At 44.5% G+C, this 19,917-nt stretch overlaps 1 protein-coding gene across 1 annotated transcript in view; it reads left to right on the forward strand.

The window, feature by feature from the left end:
* Positions 1–19,917, forward strand: part of CENPI (centromere protein I) — a 161,959-nt gene that overhangs the window by 61,201 nt on the left and 80,841 nt on the right. The window contains exons 10-12 of the mRNA XM_075834239.1: positions 4,498–4,644; positions 6,035–6,155; positions 9,942–10,030. Of these exons, the coding sequence (XP_075690354.1) occupies positions 4,498–4,644; positions 6,035–6,155; positions 9,942–10,030 (357 nt within the window). The remainder of the gene's footprint in view (positions 1–4,497; positions 4,645–6,034; positions 6,156–9,941; positions 10,031–19,917) is intronic.

Below are 19,917 nucleotides of genomic sequence, written 5' to 3' on the forward strand. Positions count from 1 at the left end.
GGGGACAAAATCCCATTAACCACTACCGAGGCTCGAGGCTCTTTATATATGGTCGTAATCCATTTGATAAAGTTGGTTCCAAACCCAAATTTCCTGAGGACCTCACAGAGGTATGTCCACTCAACAGAGTCAAATGCCTTGGCAGCATCCAAGGAAGCCAACGCCCAATCCTGCTGCTCCCACCACCCCATCTGAGTAACCACCTGAGCTCTGCGAATACTATCCGAAGTGGATTTCCCTGGTATAAAACCGGTCTGATCAGAGTGTATGACATCATTGATGACCCGCGCTAGTCTATTGGCCAATAATTTAGTCAGTATCTTATAGTCTATGTTAAGCAGTGATATGGGACGGTAAGACCCACAATCCTCTGGGTTCTTGCCTGGTTTCAGAATAACTACTATGGTAGCTTCTTTCATAGAATCCGCCAGGTCCCCCGCCAATAAGCACGCCTCAAATAGAGAAAGAAGTTGGGCTGACATAACCTCAATATATTGAACATATACTTCCAGAGGAATCCCATCCGGGCCCGAGGCCTTCCCTTTAGTCATATCCAATATACACTCAGAAATCTCCTCTACTGTGAAGGGGGACTCCAGTAACTCACAACCCTCCTCTGACAACTGTGGAAACTGCATGTCATCCAAATATTTCTCCAAGTCTTCCATTGAGTGCCCAGCCCTAGACGTATATAAGTCCCTATAGAAGTCTGCAAATTGAGCCACTATCTCCTGGGAGGTATGAACCAAAACATTCTGAGCGTTTCGAATGTTCAACACTGGAGGAGACAAGGTATTCTGTCTCACCACATGAGCCAAGAGTTTGGCGGATTGGTTACCCAATTCAAAAAAGGATTGGCCAGTGAAGAAGATTCTACGTTCTGCCTTCTCCTGTAGTACTAGAAGATAATCTCTCCCCACCGAGAGCCAAGCCTCCCTGTTTTGTGGGGAGGGATCACCCACAAACGCGGCCTCCAATTTTCCACATTTTCCCGCCAAATCCCTTTCCCTTTGGGCCGAGGAGCGCTTAACAAAAGATATTGATGATTTCAGGCAGCCTCTCAAATACGCTTTCAGCGCATCCCATCGTAATAACCCATTCTGCTCCTGCCTATGTGCTTCGAGAAAGACGTCTAGCTGATCTGGGATTCTATCATTCGACTTGATTAATTGGAGCCAAAACGGATGAATTTTAAGGGCCCCCCTCCTACCAACCTCCGGTAATGACATTTGCAGAAGAATCGGACTGTGATCAGAAATTGCTCTGGGAAGATGTTCAATGCTCACCATAGAGTTATATACCGAGGGCGTGCCAAAAATATAATCTATACGAGACAATGCATCAAATTGTGGTGTGTGACAAGTGAATTCGCGAAGTCCCATATGACTAACTCTCCACAGATCTACCCAGCCTATCTCCTCCATTAATGAGGCTAATGGGGAGACCCCTTGTCGTACGTCCCTCTCTCCACTACACAGGAACCGATCAATAGCCTGATCCATTATAAGGTTCAGGTCTCCTAGGAGGATCACTCTGGCTTCTTGATATGCGGAAGCAAAAGAAACCGCCTCCCTAAGTAGTGCCAGAGACCCTGGCGGTGGGTTATATATCCCCATTATGACATAAGATGTGGAGTTAATGTTGGCGTGCACAAATACGTATGTCCCCTCAGGATCAATTCTGGTATGCATCACTTCCCACCTAAGGGTTCTATGAATTAATAGAGATACCCCTCTAGAGGCAGAAGTTCTAACAGAGTGTCTACTCCACTGAATCCAGGGCTTACATAAAAGCTGTACTGTGTCTGCTGTCAGATGCGTCTCCTGAAGACAGATTATATGTGGGTTCACATTTTTAAGCACAGAAAAAATCATATTCCGCTTCCTTGGAGTCCCCATGCCCCTCACATTCCAGGACAAGAACTTAAGTGACGCCATACTTAGAACACTCTCTATGTACTGATAACAGCCCTTCCCTCTCCCCCCTCCCCCTAGGTAGTGCCAATCCCTGATACGCTCTCAAAATGTAAGGTACTCGTTTTCTGACATAGTGTAAAACGGAGATCAAAAACATGAACCACATAAAAACCCAGTTAGCCATCAGAAGCTCAACAGGAGCTCAATAGCTATATACTATATATGCAGGGGGTAGCTTCCACCGGAATATACACAGTGGAATCACAAATCAGGCTGCGTACTCCAACCAGTTCCCCCCTGTAATGTGCTTTACTGTGCCACAGAATAAGAGGAACAACCGCCCGTTAGTCAGAATCCCCTATTAACACTTCGGTAACCTACTACAATCACGTATCTTAACAGGAATAATATATGATCTGGAACCATTCTGAACTCCGATCCCCCTACTAGGCATAATACAGGAAGATAAAGCATTATGATAGGAAACTTTAAACAATATCTCTCCCAAGTATAACCTATCCCCACATGCAGGACAACAAAAGTCCGTTCAGGATACATATTCACCATGCCAGTCCCCAAGAAAACCTTCATCTTCTAGGCGACCTCATATTCCTCAGCAACCATTCATCCGCCTCCTCCGGGTTGGCAAAAAATACTGCTCGATCTCCATCGACGACTCCCAAGCGGGCCGGATAAGCCATAGAATATGGAATTTGTCGGTCTCGCAGCTTTCGTTTAATCATCACAAACGATGCACGTTGCCGCTGTAATTCCGGAGAGAAATCGGGGAAAATCGACACCGTGACGTTGTCCACTTTAATGGCCCCCTTGCGTCTGGCTGCCTGCAGGACCAGATCCCGATCCTTACAATTTAACAATCTCGCCAGGAATGGTCGAGGGTTCGCTCCAGGGGGTGGCGGCCTCGCCGGCACCCTGTGCGCTCTTTCCACTGCAAAAGCCTGCGAAAACACGGTATCTGGAAACATATCTTTCAGCCATTTCTCTGTAAACTCGTCCGGACGGGGTCCTTCTGCTCGTTCTGGTAGGCCTATAATGCGAAGGTTGTTCCTCCTCAGCCTGTTCTCCAAATCATCCGCTTTCTGGCGCCATAAATCCACCTTTCCAGAGAGGTCTCGAAGAGTGCGGGGTATATTAGCTGTACGGTCCTCCAGGTCAGACAGCCTGGTTTCAGCATGCTCGACTCGGTCCCTCAAGCTGTGCAAATCCTGCCTCAGGAGACCCACATCCACCTTAACCTCCTCTATTTTTGTCGTGACCGAGGTCTTGGTCTCTAATATCGCCGCCAGCAGCGTCTCCGATACTTGCTGCAATGTCAGGCCAGGCTGTGCTGTTACCTCAGCCGCAGGGCGTAACTCCGACTGCCCTCCAGGAACTTTTGCCGGCCCCTCTGCTCCATGCTGTGAGGCCTCGCCGCGGGCGCCATCTTGGACCGCACCTCGGGCAAACTCTTTCAACTTCTCCGCGGCTCCTGCCGCTTTTGACGGACCCATTTTGCTCCTCGGGTCTCTTACCCTTTCTCCGCAAGTTATAAGAAATGGTGGCAACAGTAATTCCTCCGCAGGATAAATAATAGGGGTCTCTGGTCAGAGCCGAAGTTCCGTGCGACCGCTCACATCAGTGCCTGGCCACGCCCTCCTCTCCCTGTATTCTTAAAGGTATAATCTTTAAGCGTTCTGTATCTTATGAGATTTGGTAGTTTTACCGGTCTTGCGTGGTTAGTAGTCCTATTTTCTTTTAATCCGTCAGTAAAATACTGCAGCTAACAAACATTGATATTGAGCAGTGATGTTGTAATGTCGCATTATTTTTAGAATTTCTTCTATGTCCTGTTTTCTGCAGTGTAACATCTGGCCTTTCTGATGCCAAATTACAGCAAAGCTCAAGTGTAAATTATGAGGAGGGCCATAAACTCTTTAAAGGGGTTTTGATCGGTGAGGGTCCAACCATTGGGGCCTCGAGCGATCATTAGAATGAAGTGGCTGCAGTGTTCGTGAAGGTAACGCATCACAGTGCCATTCACTTGCATTGGGCTGTGGTGCAGTCCTCTGCCCAAATCCTGGTCTGGAGCAGCACTGTGCAAAGTAAGTGCTGAGTAGGCCTCTGCCCTTTTTGATCTAGAGATTGGAGGGGATCTCGTCAGTTGGACCCATCACGGAGATCATAAAGATATAGCAGCTTTCATTTACTTTCACCATCTAACACTTGGCTGTTTTCCTTAGGGTCCTATTACACGGCCCAATGTGGGCTGTGTAAACGAGCGCCGATCAACGAGATCGCTTGTCCCCATACGTTTCCATTATGTCGGCAGCACGTTTCCTTGTTTACACAGAGAGATGTGCTGCTGACAACGATGATATTTTAGGCTGTAGAGACTACACAGTCAGCCGATGAACGAGCGTTTGTTTGTTCATCGGCTGATCGTTGCCCTGTGAACACGTTTGCGTGATCGTTGGCCCGTGTAATAGGGCCCTTACACTAGGTTTTTTATCAATTTATATTATGTTAATGAGTTCTATTATATTTATAATGCTAACTATTTATACTATTTATTTTTTCACAGAAGTGGAATAGTAATCCATATATACCTGTCAGCAGCAGTACTGTTTGGGACCGCGAAGTCAACAGTTTTGCATCGGGAACCACAACTTATCCCATGGAGAAAGTTCAGACTTTTCAACAGCTTCTGGAGAACATATTAAAGCTTGAGGTGATGTCTAATATTAAGTAGTTTACATGCATTTAGCATGCCTGCCAGGTTTACTAGTTTTCTATTCAGTTCCAGGGACTTTGTATAGCCATCCTTTATGCGAGCCATATGCGAGCCATCATATCCCATTGTCCATTTTAGTGAGCCGCAAGGGAGATCTACAAACGGTAAATGACCACCCCCAATCCTTAGACTCCCCTACTTCAGTTTATTGTAGTAGTTGTCTGTTAATCTTATTTTTTTCCACTACTGATTTAGTAGTTTATAATGTCCATGCTGTCATGGAAAACAGGGACATCCTGCTCTGATTCTGTGCGGATACACAGGAGCTCTGCAGACAGAGGTGTAGGGTACAAGAATTTTCAGACATTTAGTAGTGCTGAGAGTGTGAATTGCATTTTGGATAACCCCTGTCCTTGTGTCCTATAAACCTGAAAAGATGTATTTAATAATGCATATAAACAGATTTATGCGCCATAACTATGTGGTCACGTCTCCTGATTATAGAGTTGACGTTTTTCAGCCACAACCATTGCAAACAGGTGTATAAAATCAAGCACACAGTCATGTAATCTTCATAGACCAGCATTGGTAGTATGGGTTGTAGTAAATAGTTTAAACACGGCACAACTATACAAACTCACAGAGGGTGGAGTCACCAAGTGAAGAGGCGCGTAACAATCCCCTCCCCCTTATTTCTAGTGATGGGTAATGTTGATGATACTTCATACAAAGACATTTTAGACAATTAGATAATTCCAACTTTGTGCATAAATTTTTTTGGAAGGCCCTTTACTGTTACAACATGACACTGCCCCTGTGTACAAAGCAAGGTCCATAAAGACTAGAGTGGATGCAGAGAGCCCCGACCTCAACATCATCAACCACCACCTTTTGGAATGAATTGGAACGGCGAATATGAGCCTGACCTTCTCGTGTCACATCGGTGACCTCACAAATGCTCTTTTGGCTGAATGGGCACAAATTACCACACACACACGCCAAAATCTTGCTAAGAATATCTTTCTGAGAAAAGTGAAGGCTGTTATACACGCAAAAGGGGGCCAATCTTCATAACGCACGCTGTTTTGGAACCGGATGTCAAAAAAGCTCATATACCGTATGTGTGGTGGTTAGGTATCCACCTTCTGGACTCTTGAACTCCATTTCATTTAACCTTCTTGTGAAGGTCCCACTGTGCTATCTTCTACTTTGTGTCAGCCATTCCAAACTCTTTACACAAGCAGTACATTATCATATCCCCATTTACAGAGGTTTAATTTTGCATATTTACAAAGTTTTAAAAATCTACCAATCTCTACATTTACGTTGGTTAAATAAGAATCAGTATGTGGTTCATATTCTAGAACTCCTCCTTTTTGTCTTTTAGCTTCCCGCACAGATGGGCTGCGTGATACAGAGTCCCTTATTGTTGAACTTCGTTAACTGTATTGGTGAAGATGACTCTTTGCTACGACTGAACTACTGGTTGTCGTTCACACTTCATGAAGGTACCACAAGGGTTATTACACTTTTAGGAAGTTATGAATTAACCCCTCTACTCATTATCCTGATTTGTGCTCGTTCAGCAGGAGAAGCACCATAATGTTTAGAACGAGCACAGCTTGGGGCAGCAGTGTGACTGCAGAGGGAGCCAACTAAAGGCTCTAGCTTAGGCTGGCCAAGATTCGTGGCTTTTAAATGAGACCAGAATCTCTACTCTAGCCCCGAGCTAAAGCAGTTTTTGGAGTGGCAGCTGCATTTTAACTCTCTTCTGCCTGTGTGAAGAGCAGATGGGAGGGGGGGCAGCGGGGACGTGCTGACGGTAGTGCAGGGAGAGGAGGAGTATGTGTGTTTTTTTCCTGTATGACTTCAAATAACCTGAGGGGAGGGGTACCATGAACATAAACTTTTGTTCACGTAATCAACCCCCTGATCAATCAGAAATGCATACTTGCTCCCTGATTGTCACTTGTTATAATATTTATTTAATTTTTTTTCACTCCTGTGCGTCTAATTGGGCCAGTTCACACAGAATTTTTTGACACAGATACCGCGTCGGAAAACGCGTCAAACGGCCGAAAATGCCTCCCATTGATTTTAATGGGAGACGGAGGCGCTTTTTCCCGTGAGCAGAAAAACTGTCTCGCGGGAAAAAGCAACATGCCCTATCTTCGGGCGTTTACGTCTCTGACCTCCCATTGACATCGATGGGATGCAGAGAAAGCGTATTTCGCTGCGTTTTTTGCCCGCGGCGCTCAATGGCCGTGGGTGAAGAAAGCATCGAAAATCGGCGTGCAGGCAGAGCAAAATCTGCCTCACAATTTCAAACGGAATTTTGAGGCAGGTTTTCCGCCTGCAAACAACTCTGTGAGCTGTTAAAGGGAATGTGTCGCTAGAATTTTTTTTTTTAGTTAAACAGTTAGTGTATAAATGATTAAACATTGTTCTAATTTTTTTAATTTTTTCACGAGTCAGGAAATATCAATTAGATTCTAATTTATAAAATTTCCATGTGCTGGCCACTAGAGGGAGCAATTCCCAAAATTGCAGCATTGGCATGTGGTAAAGCAACCACATTGCTTTATGCTGCAAAATTTGAGAAGACACACTCGCTCTAGCGTCCTCATACAATCCCCCCTCCTTTATCCTGGCTAGTGCCAGGAAAAAGGAGGGGATTGAATGTTCAAACCTACTACACTGTGTGCTGCCATTTTTTGAGCGAATACACAGTGTAGTAGGCTTACAGTAGTAAACACACAGTAAAACACGAGCATACACAAACATAACTTACCTGCTCCTGCTGCCGCCGCTGCCTCCGGTCCGTCCGCTCCTAGTACTTGCTTCTAATCACATGTCCGGAAGCCGCGACCGGAAGTAGTCATCTTACTGTTCGGCCGCGGCTTCCGGTCCACAAGAAATGTGAAGACCTTCCATTTGGACTGTGTGGGAGCGGCGCATGTGCTGTTCCCACACAGACGGCGTACAGCATAGTGGATGGAACGGCTCCCGTTCGCATTCTCCATGGGGATGTATGTGCCGTATTCCATGCCTGTATGTGTCGTTAATCGACACATACAGAGATGAAAAAAAAAAAATGGCAGCCGCCATAGAGAAGAAAAAGTTGGAAAAAAAAAAAAAGTAAAACAGACAAATAAATACAAAATTTTTTTAATAAAACACTACAAGCAAATGGATATAAAATTATTTTTTTTCGCGACACCCTTCCTTTAAGTTCTCAACCCGGCCAAATAAGTAAAGTGTTTAGAAAAGCGTTTTAAAAAAAATTCCTAAGTAAAAAAAAACTAAAAATATGAACTTTTCCCCCTTTTTTTAATTTAAAATCTCCAAATTAGGCCCCATGAACACGACCAAATTTTCATCCATCCGTAAATACGGCTCCGCAGTCATCCGCAACTTATCCACATATACGGAACGTTATCCGCAAATACGGTCCGTAATGCATCTGTATAAATGGATCCGCAAAAAGAAAACCACACATGATGTGCAACATCTGCAAACCTGGCGTCGCCTAGCAGCACTTAGCGCTATGTGGAGTCCGTGCGGTAATTACGGACAAGAATAGGACCTGTTCTATATTTTACAGATCATTTCTACGTAGCGGACACCCATCCGTAAAAATACACAAAGGTGTCCGTAGCCCTTAGAAATAAACGGGTCCGTAATTACGGATGAAAAATACAGTCGTGTGCATGGGGCCTTTAACTGGTATTACCACAGCAGTAACAACCAGTACTAAAAGTTTAAATGTTCTTTATCCTGCACGGTAAACGCTGTAAAAAAAACAACAAAAAAACCTATAAACCATTCCAGAATAGCGGTTTTCTCGATCTTTTCTTCTAAAAATAGGAATAAAAAGTGATGAAAAGGTCGTATGTACCCCAATGCTACTAAAATAAACTTCACGTTGTCCTGTAAAAAACAAGCCCTCGCCCAGCGACTTCAAACAAAAAAAGCTGTACGGGTCTTGGAATGTGGCGACACAAATACAAAAAAAGTTTTTGTTGTGGAAAAGTAGTAAAACATAAAACGATATACATTTGGTATCGCCGTAATCCTAACGATCCATAGAATAGAGTTATGGTATTTATACCGCACAATGAGGTAAACCCCCTCCTCCTCCTCCCCCCCCCCCCCCCCCCCCCAAAAAAATGATGTAATTGCTGTTTTCTTGTTTGTTACATTGGGGGACACAGACTGTGATTCATGCTGTTGCCACAAGGAGGCTTGACACTATGACCTAAAAAGAGACCCCCTCCTTACAGGATATTCCTTGCCAACAGACACTGAGCTATTCAGTCTTAGCTTAGTGTTGTAGGAGGCAGACCTCTTTTGTATGGGTTCTTGGTAGAACTGGTTTCTACGTTTCTTTTATTTCTCCTTTGTTTGATGCATCACCCACCTCAATCAGATGCTTGAATTTGGTTCATATGGAACCTGAACTGTTAGGCCCAGTTCACACTGAGTATTTTTACGCTGATTTTGACCTGGAAACGGTGTCGGAATCAGCAGCAAAAAATCATCAGAAACCGCCTCCCATTGACTTCAATGAGAGACAGAGGTGATTTTCCACACGGCGGTTTTTAGCTGCTCGTGGTAAAAAAAAGAGCGCCATGCTCTTTCTGTTCCGCCTCCAACCTCAAATCAATGGGAGGCAGAGAAAGCATTTTTCGCAGTGCCCCCCCCCCCACAGCAATGGCCTATGCCGAAAAAACGCGGCAAAGGAAGTGCAGTCAATTACTGAAGGAATTTTGAGGCTGATTTTTCTGCCTGCAAAATAACTGTGTGAACATCCCCTTATTTAGAGAGCGAGAGAGCCTGCGGAGGGGAGAACTGGTAATATTGCCGCATACAAGTCATATAATGGCCAGAAATGGCGTCGTTCCTCATGTACGCACACATGGCCGCTTATTCTGAAGTCAGGGCCGTTTTCTGCTCTGATAAAAGGGGATGCTGCGACCAGATTTCAGTACTATTTTTTTGCATTGAGAGATGCAGTTAACAATTTCCTTTAACCCGCACCCCTTGTTAGTCTGTTTCTCCAGGAAATATATTTGATGATTCTTTGGTACATTATTCTGTTGCTATGGTCGCTGTAAACTCATTAAGCTATAAAGCCGTTATTCTGGTAATCTAAACCTTTCCCATATAACACACTGACCAAAATGGCTTGAATTTTTTTGTTGAAATGTGACACAGTAAATTTTTTATGTTTGAGACTATTAGTCCTTGGTTTTACCTAATTGATCTGAATAAAGAATTCTACTTCTTTTCAGAATGTGCCTGGTACAGTGGGCAGAAACACAATAAACAGGACGCAGAGGCCTTTTTAAACACCGTTGTACACGCACAGGATTATCTACAAGTAAGTTTAAGTCTTTTTTTTTTTGTCCGTTTTAAAGCGATCTGCTACAGGCACCCCTACAGTATGTGCAGCGGTATCCTAGTGATCTTTTTCTCACTGGCGGTTTAGTAGTCTGTATTTATAATGTATAGAAATCCACTCTCTACAATAACTTTCCTGGTGAGCGTCGGATAGTCTTGTGTTTATACACCGCAGCCAATCTGAGGAGGCAGAACTGCAGGGGGGAAGGGAGAGTGGTGGTCTAAACCAATGATGAGACAGGAGGTGTATCTCAGACTATCTGTAGGTACTGTAGCTAAGCTGTAGTCACAGATCACACCTTTACACTAATGGAGCTGGTAAAAAAACAAATCAAGCACTGCGGACAATTAACAGCAGGTAAGCATCCCCTATAGCAGGGGTCGGGAACCTATGGCTCGCGAGCCAGATATGGCTCTTTTGATGGCCGTATCTGGCTCGCAGACAGGGCTCCTACCTGTCTATGGGAAGGATGCATGCACCGCGCTCCATCAGCCCGTGCACCGCGCTCCATCAGGCCGCGGTGCACGCTGATATTGGTAGTTCTTTGATGGCCTGATAAGCATTGGCGGCAGTGGTGAGCGGCAGGGAGCATGGACTACATTTCCCATAACTCCCTGCATAGCCGCGCCGTCTGCAAGCACGCACCTGCGTCCCCTAGTGAAGCGGCATCTGCCTCCTCCCTTGTGTCTCCCTTGGACGTTAACGGTAGGAAGTATTCTATTCGTCGTTGGTTAGCAACAGCATTAAAACGTTATTATGTTATAAAAAAAAGAGTTCGGAGATTTGTTGTTCTTTAAAATTAAATACAAGTCAATGTGTGCACTTTATGTACAGTGAGACTATTTAATAAAGTTCAATTATTTATTACGCTGGGTGTGCCTGCTTGTATGTACCACTTTAAGTAGTAAATGCTTTAGTTCCCTATGGGTCTGAGCCTCTCTTTTTTGTTCATTTTCTGTAAGACCAACACTTTTAAAAGGGCCACTGACAGATACAATTGCTCCAGCGGTCACTTAGTACACAAAGGAGTGTTCCTCTCTGCTGCACTAAGCCACCGCTGGACCTAAACAATAATTCGCTGTAAAATAATAAAATAGATAATTGACATAACTGACAATGCGTTGTGTGACATGTCCAACATTCCAGCTTCTTTCTTCTGCGAATGCCTCAAAGCTGGCATTCTCTCAACATCAGGTGGGAAGAATGCCAGCTTCCAGTCATGCGCAGGAAAAAGAAGAAGCCAGACTGCTGGACTGATGTCATGCATCGCAAGCTCACAATGTAAGTTATTTATTTAATTTTTTTACTGCTAATTACCATTGTTTCAGTCCAGTTGTGGCTTTATACAGCAGGGAGGAGCATTCCTTGCTGTACTAAGTGAACATTGGAGCGATTGATCTGTCAATGGCCCTTTAAACATATTGTACGGCTCTCGCGGAATTATATTTCAAAATATGTGGCGTTTACGGCTCTCTTAGCCAAAAAGGTTCCTGACCCCTGCCCTATAGGTACTGATTGCCATATTATTTTTGAGCTCATGACTGGACAGTCGCTGTAATGTAAAACTGATAACAGACACACCGCTCTACATAATGTGCATGTGAAACCTAAAAGCAAAGTCAGGAAAAATGTAAACCGATTTTACAAGACAATATGATGTTAAAGGGGCTATCCTTAGGATAGGCCATCCGTATTAGATCGTGGGGTTCCGACTGTCGCCACACACGCCCATCAGCTGTTTAAAGGCACCGCGGCATTCGTACGAGCAAAGTATTGCACCACTGCCCCCTTTAACCACTTAAGGACGCAGCCTGTTTTGGCCTTCAGGAAACAGCCAATTTTTTCAAATCTGACGTGTCACTTTGTGGTAATAACTTTGGAATTCTTTTACCTATCCAAGCGATTCTGAGATTGTTTTCTCGTGACACATTGGACTTAATGTATTGAGCATATTTTGGCAGTAACATAGTATTTATTTGTGATAAACACCAAAATGTAGCGAAAAATTGCAAAAATTTTGTATTTTTTATTTAAATGTATCTTCTTGTAAGACAGATAGTAATACCACACAAAATAGTTACTAATTAACATCCCCCCATATGTCTACTTTAGATTGGCATCGTTTTTTGAACATTCTTTTATTTTTCTAGGACGTTACACGGCTTAGAACTTTAGCAGCAATTTCTCACATTTTCAAGAACATTTCAAAAGGCTATTTTTACAGCGGCCAGTTCAGTTGTGAAGCGGATTTTAGCGCCTTATATATTAGAAACCCCCAATAAGTCACCCCCATTTTAAAAACTTTACCCCTCAAAGTATTCAAAACAGCGTTTAGAAAGTTTCTTAACCCTTTAGACGTTTCACACGAATTAAGGCAATGTTTTGTTTTGTTTTTTTGCAGAAATTAATTAAACTCTTTTTTTTTTTGTAACACCGTTTTACCAGAGAAACGCAACTCAATATCTATTGCCCAGGTTCTGCAGTTTTTAGAAATACCCCACATGTGGACCTAGTGCACTTATTGACTGAAGCACCGGCCTCAGAAGCAAAGGAGCACCTAGAGGATTTTGGGGCCTCCTTTTTATTAGAAAATATTTTAGGCACCATGTCAGGTTTGAAGGGCTTTTGCGGTGCCAAAACAGTGGAAATCCCATTTTGGAAACTACACCCCTTGAGGAAATTATCTAGGGGTATAGTGAGCATTTTGACCCCGCAAGTTTTTTGTAGAAATTATTGGAAGTAGGCTGTGAAAATGAAAATCTACATTCTTTCAAAGAAAATGTAGGTTTAGCTAATTTTTTTCTAATTTCCACAAGGACTAAAGGAGAAAATGCACCACTACATTTGTAAAGCAATTTCTTCAGAGTTAAACAGTACCCCACATGTGGTCATAAACGGCAGTTTGGACACACGGCAGGGCTTAGAAGGGAAAGAGCGCCATTTGGCTTTTGGAGCTCAAATTTAGCAGGAATGGTTTGCGGAGACCACGTCGCATTTGCAAAGCCCCTAAGGGACCAAAAAAGTGACTCCATTTAGGAAAGTACTCCTCTTGAAGAATCCATCTAGGGGTGTAGTAAGAATTTTTTTACCCCACAGGTGTTTCATAGATGTTATTAGAATTGGGCAGTGAAGATAAAAAAAAAATCCTTTTTTTCTAATAAGACGTAGCTTTAGCTCAAAATTTTTCGTTTTCTCAACAAATAAAGGAATAAAAGAACCCCAACATTTGCAAAGCAACTTCTCTGGCAGAAATTGGTGTGCACTCGAGTGAAAATGTTTTGGTTTTTTTTCCCCATAGATATGCCAATATCTGGTGTCCAGCTTGTGCCACCATAACAAGACCGCTCTCTTACTATGCTGTGTTACCCGGTTTTAGAAAAACCCTATGTGTCGCGCTAATCTGTTGCCTGGACATTCGACTAGGCTCAGGAGTGAAAGATCACCATGGAAAATTAAGGCCTAATTTGGCAATTTACAAAGTATTGGGTCACAATTGCAGAGGCTCTGATGTGAAATAATAAAAACTGCTGAGAAGTGACCCCATTTTGGAAACTGCACCCGTCAAGGAATTTATTAAGGGGTGTAGTGAGCATTTTCACCCACAGGCCTTTTCCATGAATGATTGCGCTGCGGAAGGTTCAAAGTAAAAATTTGAATTTTTCCCTAGATATTCTATTTCAGTGGCAAATATGTAGTGCCCAGCTTGTGCCACGGGAGATACACACCCCAAAAATTGATAAAAGGGTTCTCCCGGGTATGGCGATGCCATTTGTGTGGAAGTAAACTGCTGTTTGGGCACACTGTAGGGTTCAGAAGGGAGGGAGCGCCATTTGGCATTTGGAGCGTGGATTTTGCTTGGTAGTAGTTTTGTTTGGAGTCTTACTGGTGTTTCCGTTTATAATGTGGGGGTACATGTAAGCCGGGCGGAGTATATAAGGGGCATAGTCAGGTGGTATAATAATGGGGTAACAAAAAAAAACAAAACAAAATAATCCATAGATATTTGTTACGCTGTGACACAATCCTTTCTGCACAGGCCGGTGTCTCACTAATAAATGATCCTTACTTATTCCCCTTTTGGTCCACACTCGGCATCTTTGCAGTTTGGGCAATTTTGCTGGGAAAGTGTTGTCCTGGTATAATGTGGGCACCCTCGCTTTCAGCAGATATGTTTGGGCCCTTCCCTTCCTGGTTCCCTAATTTTAGGGGCCTTGATAATTCGCCACTTGAAACAGAAGAAATGTTCCCCTCGGGTCGGTACAACTGCATATTTTTTCTTTCCTGACTTATTGAAGCCTTAACTAATTTTATTTTTTCATAGACGTAGTGGTATGAAGGCTGCCTGTGTTTTTTTTTTTTTTGCGAGACGAGCTGTTCTTTTTATTGGTACCATTTTGTGGTACATGCGACTTTTAGATCACTTTATCCTTTTTTTTTTTTTGGGAGGCAAGGTGACAAAAAAACAGCAATTCCGGCATTTTTTTTTTTTTTTTTTTTTTTTATACAGCGTTCACCATGCGTTATAAATTACATGTTACCTTTATTCTGCGGGTCAGTCCGATTCTGGCGATACCTAATTTATAGAACTTATGTTTTACAACTTTTTTTTTTTTCTGTCGCCAAGTTGTGAGAGCCATGAATGTTCTAATTTTTTCATCGACTGAGCTGTATGAGGGCTTGTTTTTTGCGAGACGAGTTATAGTTTTTATAGGTACCATTTTTGGTCACTTTTTCATCACTTTTTATTTTAATTTTTGGAAGACAAAGTGACCAAAAAATAGCAATTATGTCAGTGGTTTTTTTATGGCGTTCACTGTGCGGAATAAATAAAATATTTTTATAGTTCAGGTCGTTACAGTCGCAGCGATACCAAATTATGTATGGCTTTATTATTTTTTCCAATAATAAATGACTTAAGGGAAAAAGGGCGATTGTGTTTTATGTTATTACTTGAAACTTATAGTATTTTTTTACAACTTTTATTTTTACTTTTGACACTTTTTTTTAATTTTTTTATTTTTTTTACACTTTAGTCCCACTAGGGGACTTGAAGGTCCAACTGTTGTTTGTTTGTTTGTTCTAATACATTGCACTACCTATGTAGTGCAATGTATTAGAACTGTCCGTTCACTGACAGCAAGCCGTTCAGCCTCCGACTCTGGACGGGGCCTAATCGGCTTCCGTAATGGCAGATGGGAAGCCATTGTTAGGCCTCCTGTTGCCATAGTAGCAGTCGCCAGCCTTGCCATCGCTCGGCAGGCTGCCGATTTGATACAAACCACTTTGATGCGGCGATCGGATTGGATCGCTGCATCGAGGGGTTAATGGTAGGAATCTGAGCTAGCTCCGGTTCCTGCCTATAGATTGGGGTGTCCGCTGCAACATAGCCATACTGTGACGTCCACTTCTGACATAACTGATGCTTTTTGAAACTATTACTCCATTATATAATTTATCTAACAGTTTCTCAAATACTTATCCTTCTGATAGTCCCCAGGCAATTACAAAATTCCCCATCACACTGCATTTGCCTCAACTCACCTCTGAAAATAAAGAAACTCTTAGTAAGCTGATTTCCCCACAAGAGGTATTAGATACCCTCAGATCTATACCTAATGGGAAGAGTCCCGGACCCGATGGTCTGGCCATAATACATTATTAGAAGTTAGAATCAGTATATAGACTCCAAACAAATTTGTAACACGGGCTGGGAACTGTTTAAACCACAACTGTCCCCCCATATCATCTAGGCAGCTCCATGATAATTCATATACCACAAAGAGACAAATAAGAGCCTTTAACGCCAATGTATATAATATAAAAAGTTAAATCTTTATTATACAAACAATATACATACTAAAATAGCACAAGAAGGGGGGCGTGGCCTAGCGGTGAATGTGAGAGGACGTGTGTGACCGGAGCTCCTGCTGTACTCATCCTATAAGGTCCATATATCCCGTAAAATTCGGGGAAAATAGCTTCCCCAGGGTCTTACCAGAGGCTGGAGGTGGAGGAGCACGAGTACCCGGCCATAATGACGCGCTCCAAGAAGCAGAAGTCGCCGCCAGCGAGTCCCGGGTCCCGCGCTCAAGATGGCGCCGAGGAGAAGGAAGGCCGCAATAGAGGCCTCCGGCAGGAAGTTGTGGAAAAGCTGGAGAGGTTCGCCCGCACGCCGAGAGCAGGGGGGGCGGCTGCACAGCAGCGAAAGACGGCTGGAGAGCAGGCAGTTGGAGGCCCATCTTATGGATCCAGGTACTCTCCTTTGGCGGGGGACATGAGAAGTGAGGAGGAGGAGGAGATGAGTGGCGCCATGCAGGATCAGCCAGGTGCTGGAGGGAAAAGTGGAGTGAGGAAGGAGGAACCCTCCCTAAAGGACATTTTGGCAGCGGTGAAGCAAAATTCTATGGTCCTTAATACCTTAGCAAGCCAGATGGGTGGATTGAAGGAGGACATTTTGCTGCTCAGGAATGATTTGCAGAAAGTTGCGGAACGCACCACTGCCGTGGAAGGGAGAGTCTCAGACATGGAGGATGCGATTCCTCATATAAAGCAGGATGTGCAGGCACACTCGCAGGCAGTGGCGACATTGCTGGCTAAGACAGACGATATGGAAAATCGGCTGAGACGGAATAACGTTCGCCTGGTGGGGGTTCCGGAGAGAGTGGAGGGAACGAATCCGGATGACTTCTTTGAAAAGTGGCTGATAGACACATTTGGCAGAGAGGAATTGACCCCTTTATTTGCGGTGGAGAGAGCGCACAGGGTGCCGACCAGACCTGGCCCTCCGGGAAGGCCGCCGAGACCGGTGCTGATAAAGATTCTACATTATAAAGATAGAGACAAGATCCTGAGGAAAGCTAGAGAACGTCAAGACATCTCCTTTAATGGGGTGAAAGTGTCCTTCTTCCCGGATTTCTCTATGGAAGTACAACGGAAAAGATCACAGTTTATGGATATAAAGAGACGCCTAAGGGCGTTACAAGTGCAATATTCCATGATGTATCCTGCCCGTCTGAGAGTGGTGGCGCTGGGCACAACTTCCTTTTTCGAGACACCGAGGGAAGCGGTTAGATGGTTGGATACCCATGAAAGTCAGCTGAGACCGGCAGAGGGACGGCGTTGATCCGGAACAGACCGGCTGACAAAAGGAGGCTGGGGTTGCAGGACTGAACCAGGTGTCGTAAAAAGTTGCAAGATATGGCATTGAGGGTTCCTGGTCATGTTTGGACTTGGAGCTGGAGGGCATAGTTGCGGTGAACGCGGAAGACCGGAAGAGGAGGAATGTGTTTATGGACATTGAGGGGTACCGATATGTTGAAGGGATGGTAGTTTATTTGCAAGAAAATGGCAGCGGGAGGGATGGTCAGTTAAGCGGGAAAAGTGCATAGCGAGTTATGGTATTGTTGAATGTACGGTGGGCGGAGTTGACCTGCCGACGCTTGTTATGGGTAATGGCAGATACGTTCTGTCGCCCCAACCCTTGGAAAGGGGTAGGTTTACGGGGGAGGTTGCAGGGGGGGGGGGAGGGGAGGGAGGGAGGGAAAGAAGACCCAGCCGGTCAGATATGTACAATTACGAGAACAGGAAAGGATGTGTTGGGATATGTTGAGGGATGATGGGATCACTTAATTGTTTGTCCTGGAATGTACGGGGCCTGCGGGAAGCCAGAAAACGACAGGCGGTATTTGATTTTATTAGGAAACAGGAGTCGAGGGTGATAGGATTGCAGGAGACGCATATGACTAGGGATTCAGTTTCCATGTTGCATAGGGCCTGGGTAGGCCATAGTTTTTATTCTTACCATACTACATATTCAAGGGGGGTGAGTCTTCTCATACATAGGGCAGTGCCATTTATATGTCACGACTCCTTCCAGGATGGGGAGGGGCGGTATGTGGGGGTGCACTGTACGATGTATCATTGGACTTGTGTGTTGGTGGTGTTGTATGTTCCCCCTCCATTTTCTAGCGGATGTATCAAGAAAGTGGTGGAGGAACTGGCTAGATACCCGGAGGTGCCGTTACTAGTGATGGGGGATTTTAATGCAGTATTGAATACCAATATGGATAAATTCGGCATGAGAGGGGGAGGTTTAACAGCGTTTGGCCATCTTGTTGCTGAAATGGGTTGGCGGGACATATGGAGGGATAAACATCCAAATAGCTATCAGTATTCTTGTGCGTCTTCCACATATCAGTCTTTATCCAGGATAGACCTAATCTTGTGCTCTCCGGCAGCGGTACCATTTGTAGCCCAGATAGAATACTTGCAAAGAGCGTTATCAGATCATTCTCCTTTGTTAATGAAGGTGGAGACGGAGGGGAGGACAGGGCGGGGGCAAGGGTGCTGGAAACTCAATGCCTTTTGGCTGAAGCTGATAGATAAACAAATTTTAGACCTCATAAAGGAATACTTTCAGTTCAACTCGGGAACGGTACCGCAAGCGATACTGTGGGACGCGATGAAGGCGTGGCTGAGAGGGGTGTTCATCCAGCACATTTCAGCAGTGAAAACACGGTCTAGACAGTTAGGAGAAGCGCTGTTGGAAAGGGTAACGGAGACAGAAAGGCTACATATAGTAGATAACACACCAGACACACTGAAGCATTGGGTGGAGGCGCAGCGGTTGTTAAAACAGCATCAGTTGGAGAGGGCAGATAACAAAAGGATGTTTTTAAAACGCCAATATTATGAGGAGGGGGAAACTACTGGACGGCTGTTGGCAAGGATGGCGCAGGCTCAGAGGGAGAATAACTACATACACACTATTAAGGGGGAGGGGGGGGAAGTTGGAGACGGATACAGGACAGATTTTGAAAGTGTTTCAGCAGTTTTACTCGAATTTGTATGCCTCTAGGGCAGAGCACACACCTCAGCGGCTGGAAGAGTATATAGGGGAGACAGAACTTCCTAGGTTGGGAGGGGAGGAGAGAGGGAAATTGGAGGAGCCCATATCTCTGGAGGAACTCCAGGCGGCTATAGGGATACTGGCCAGTGAAAAGGCGCCGGGGCCGGATGGTCTTCCGGTGGAAGTTTTTAAGGAATATGGGGAGGAGCTCGCACCGCAGTTATTGGCCACTCTTTTAGATAGCTTTGATAGGGGGAGGCTTCCGGAAACAATGTATGAAGCGACCATAGTAGTTCTGCCTAAAGAGGGGAAGGATCCCCAGCTCCCGGGCTCTTATAGACCAGTTTCCCTACTAACGGCGGATATTAAAATCATGGCGAAAGTATTGGCGCTTAGACTAGCTAAAGTAGTGGCTGGGGTGGTACATGGAGATCAGGCCGGCTTTATGCCATCCAAATCGACGGCGGTGAATCTGAGACGGCTGTTCTTAAATTTACAAGTTCTGCCGGATAATCGTGGGGGGAGAGCCATTATGTCCTTAGATGCGGCTAAAGCATTCGATTGCGTGGAGTGGAAATATTTGTGGTCAGTTCTGGAGAAAATGGGATTTGGCCCTAATTATATAAAATGGGTAAAGTTGTTGTATGTAGCCCCGACAGCAAAGATAAGGGTGAATGGGGTGCTATCGGATCGGTTTGCGCTGGAGCGGGGAACGCGTCAGGGATGTCCATTATCTCCATTGTTGTTCGCGTTGGCGGTGGAACCCTTGGCGTGTGCAGTGAGACAACATGAACATATTCAGGGGTTGAGATATGGGGGGGTGGAGGAAAGAATTGCACTATACGCAGATGATATGCTGTTATTCATGGCGGACACCGAGCGCACACTACCGTTAGTGATGGCCCTAATTAAGCGGTTTGGGAAATATTCAGGACTACTCATTAATTGGTCAAAATCGGCTTTAATGCTCATGGACCCGGGGGTTATCCAGAATGGGGAAGAGGAGGTGGAGGTACCT

This window comes from Rhinoderma darwinii, chromosome 8, assembly GCF_050947455.1.
Source record: "Rhinoderma darwinii isolate aRhiDar2 chromosome 8, aRhiDar2.hap1, whole genome shotgun sequence".
Lineage (NCBI taxonomy): Eukaryota > Metazoa > Chordata > Amphibia > Anura > Rhinodermatidae > Rhinoderma > Rhinoderma darwinii.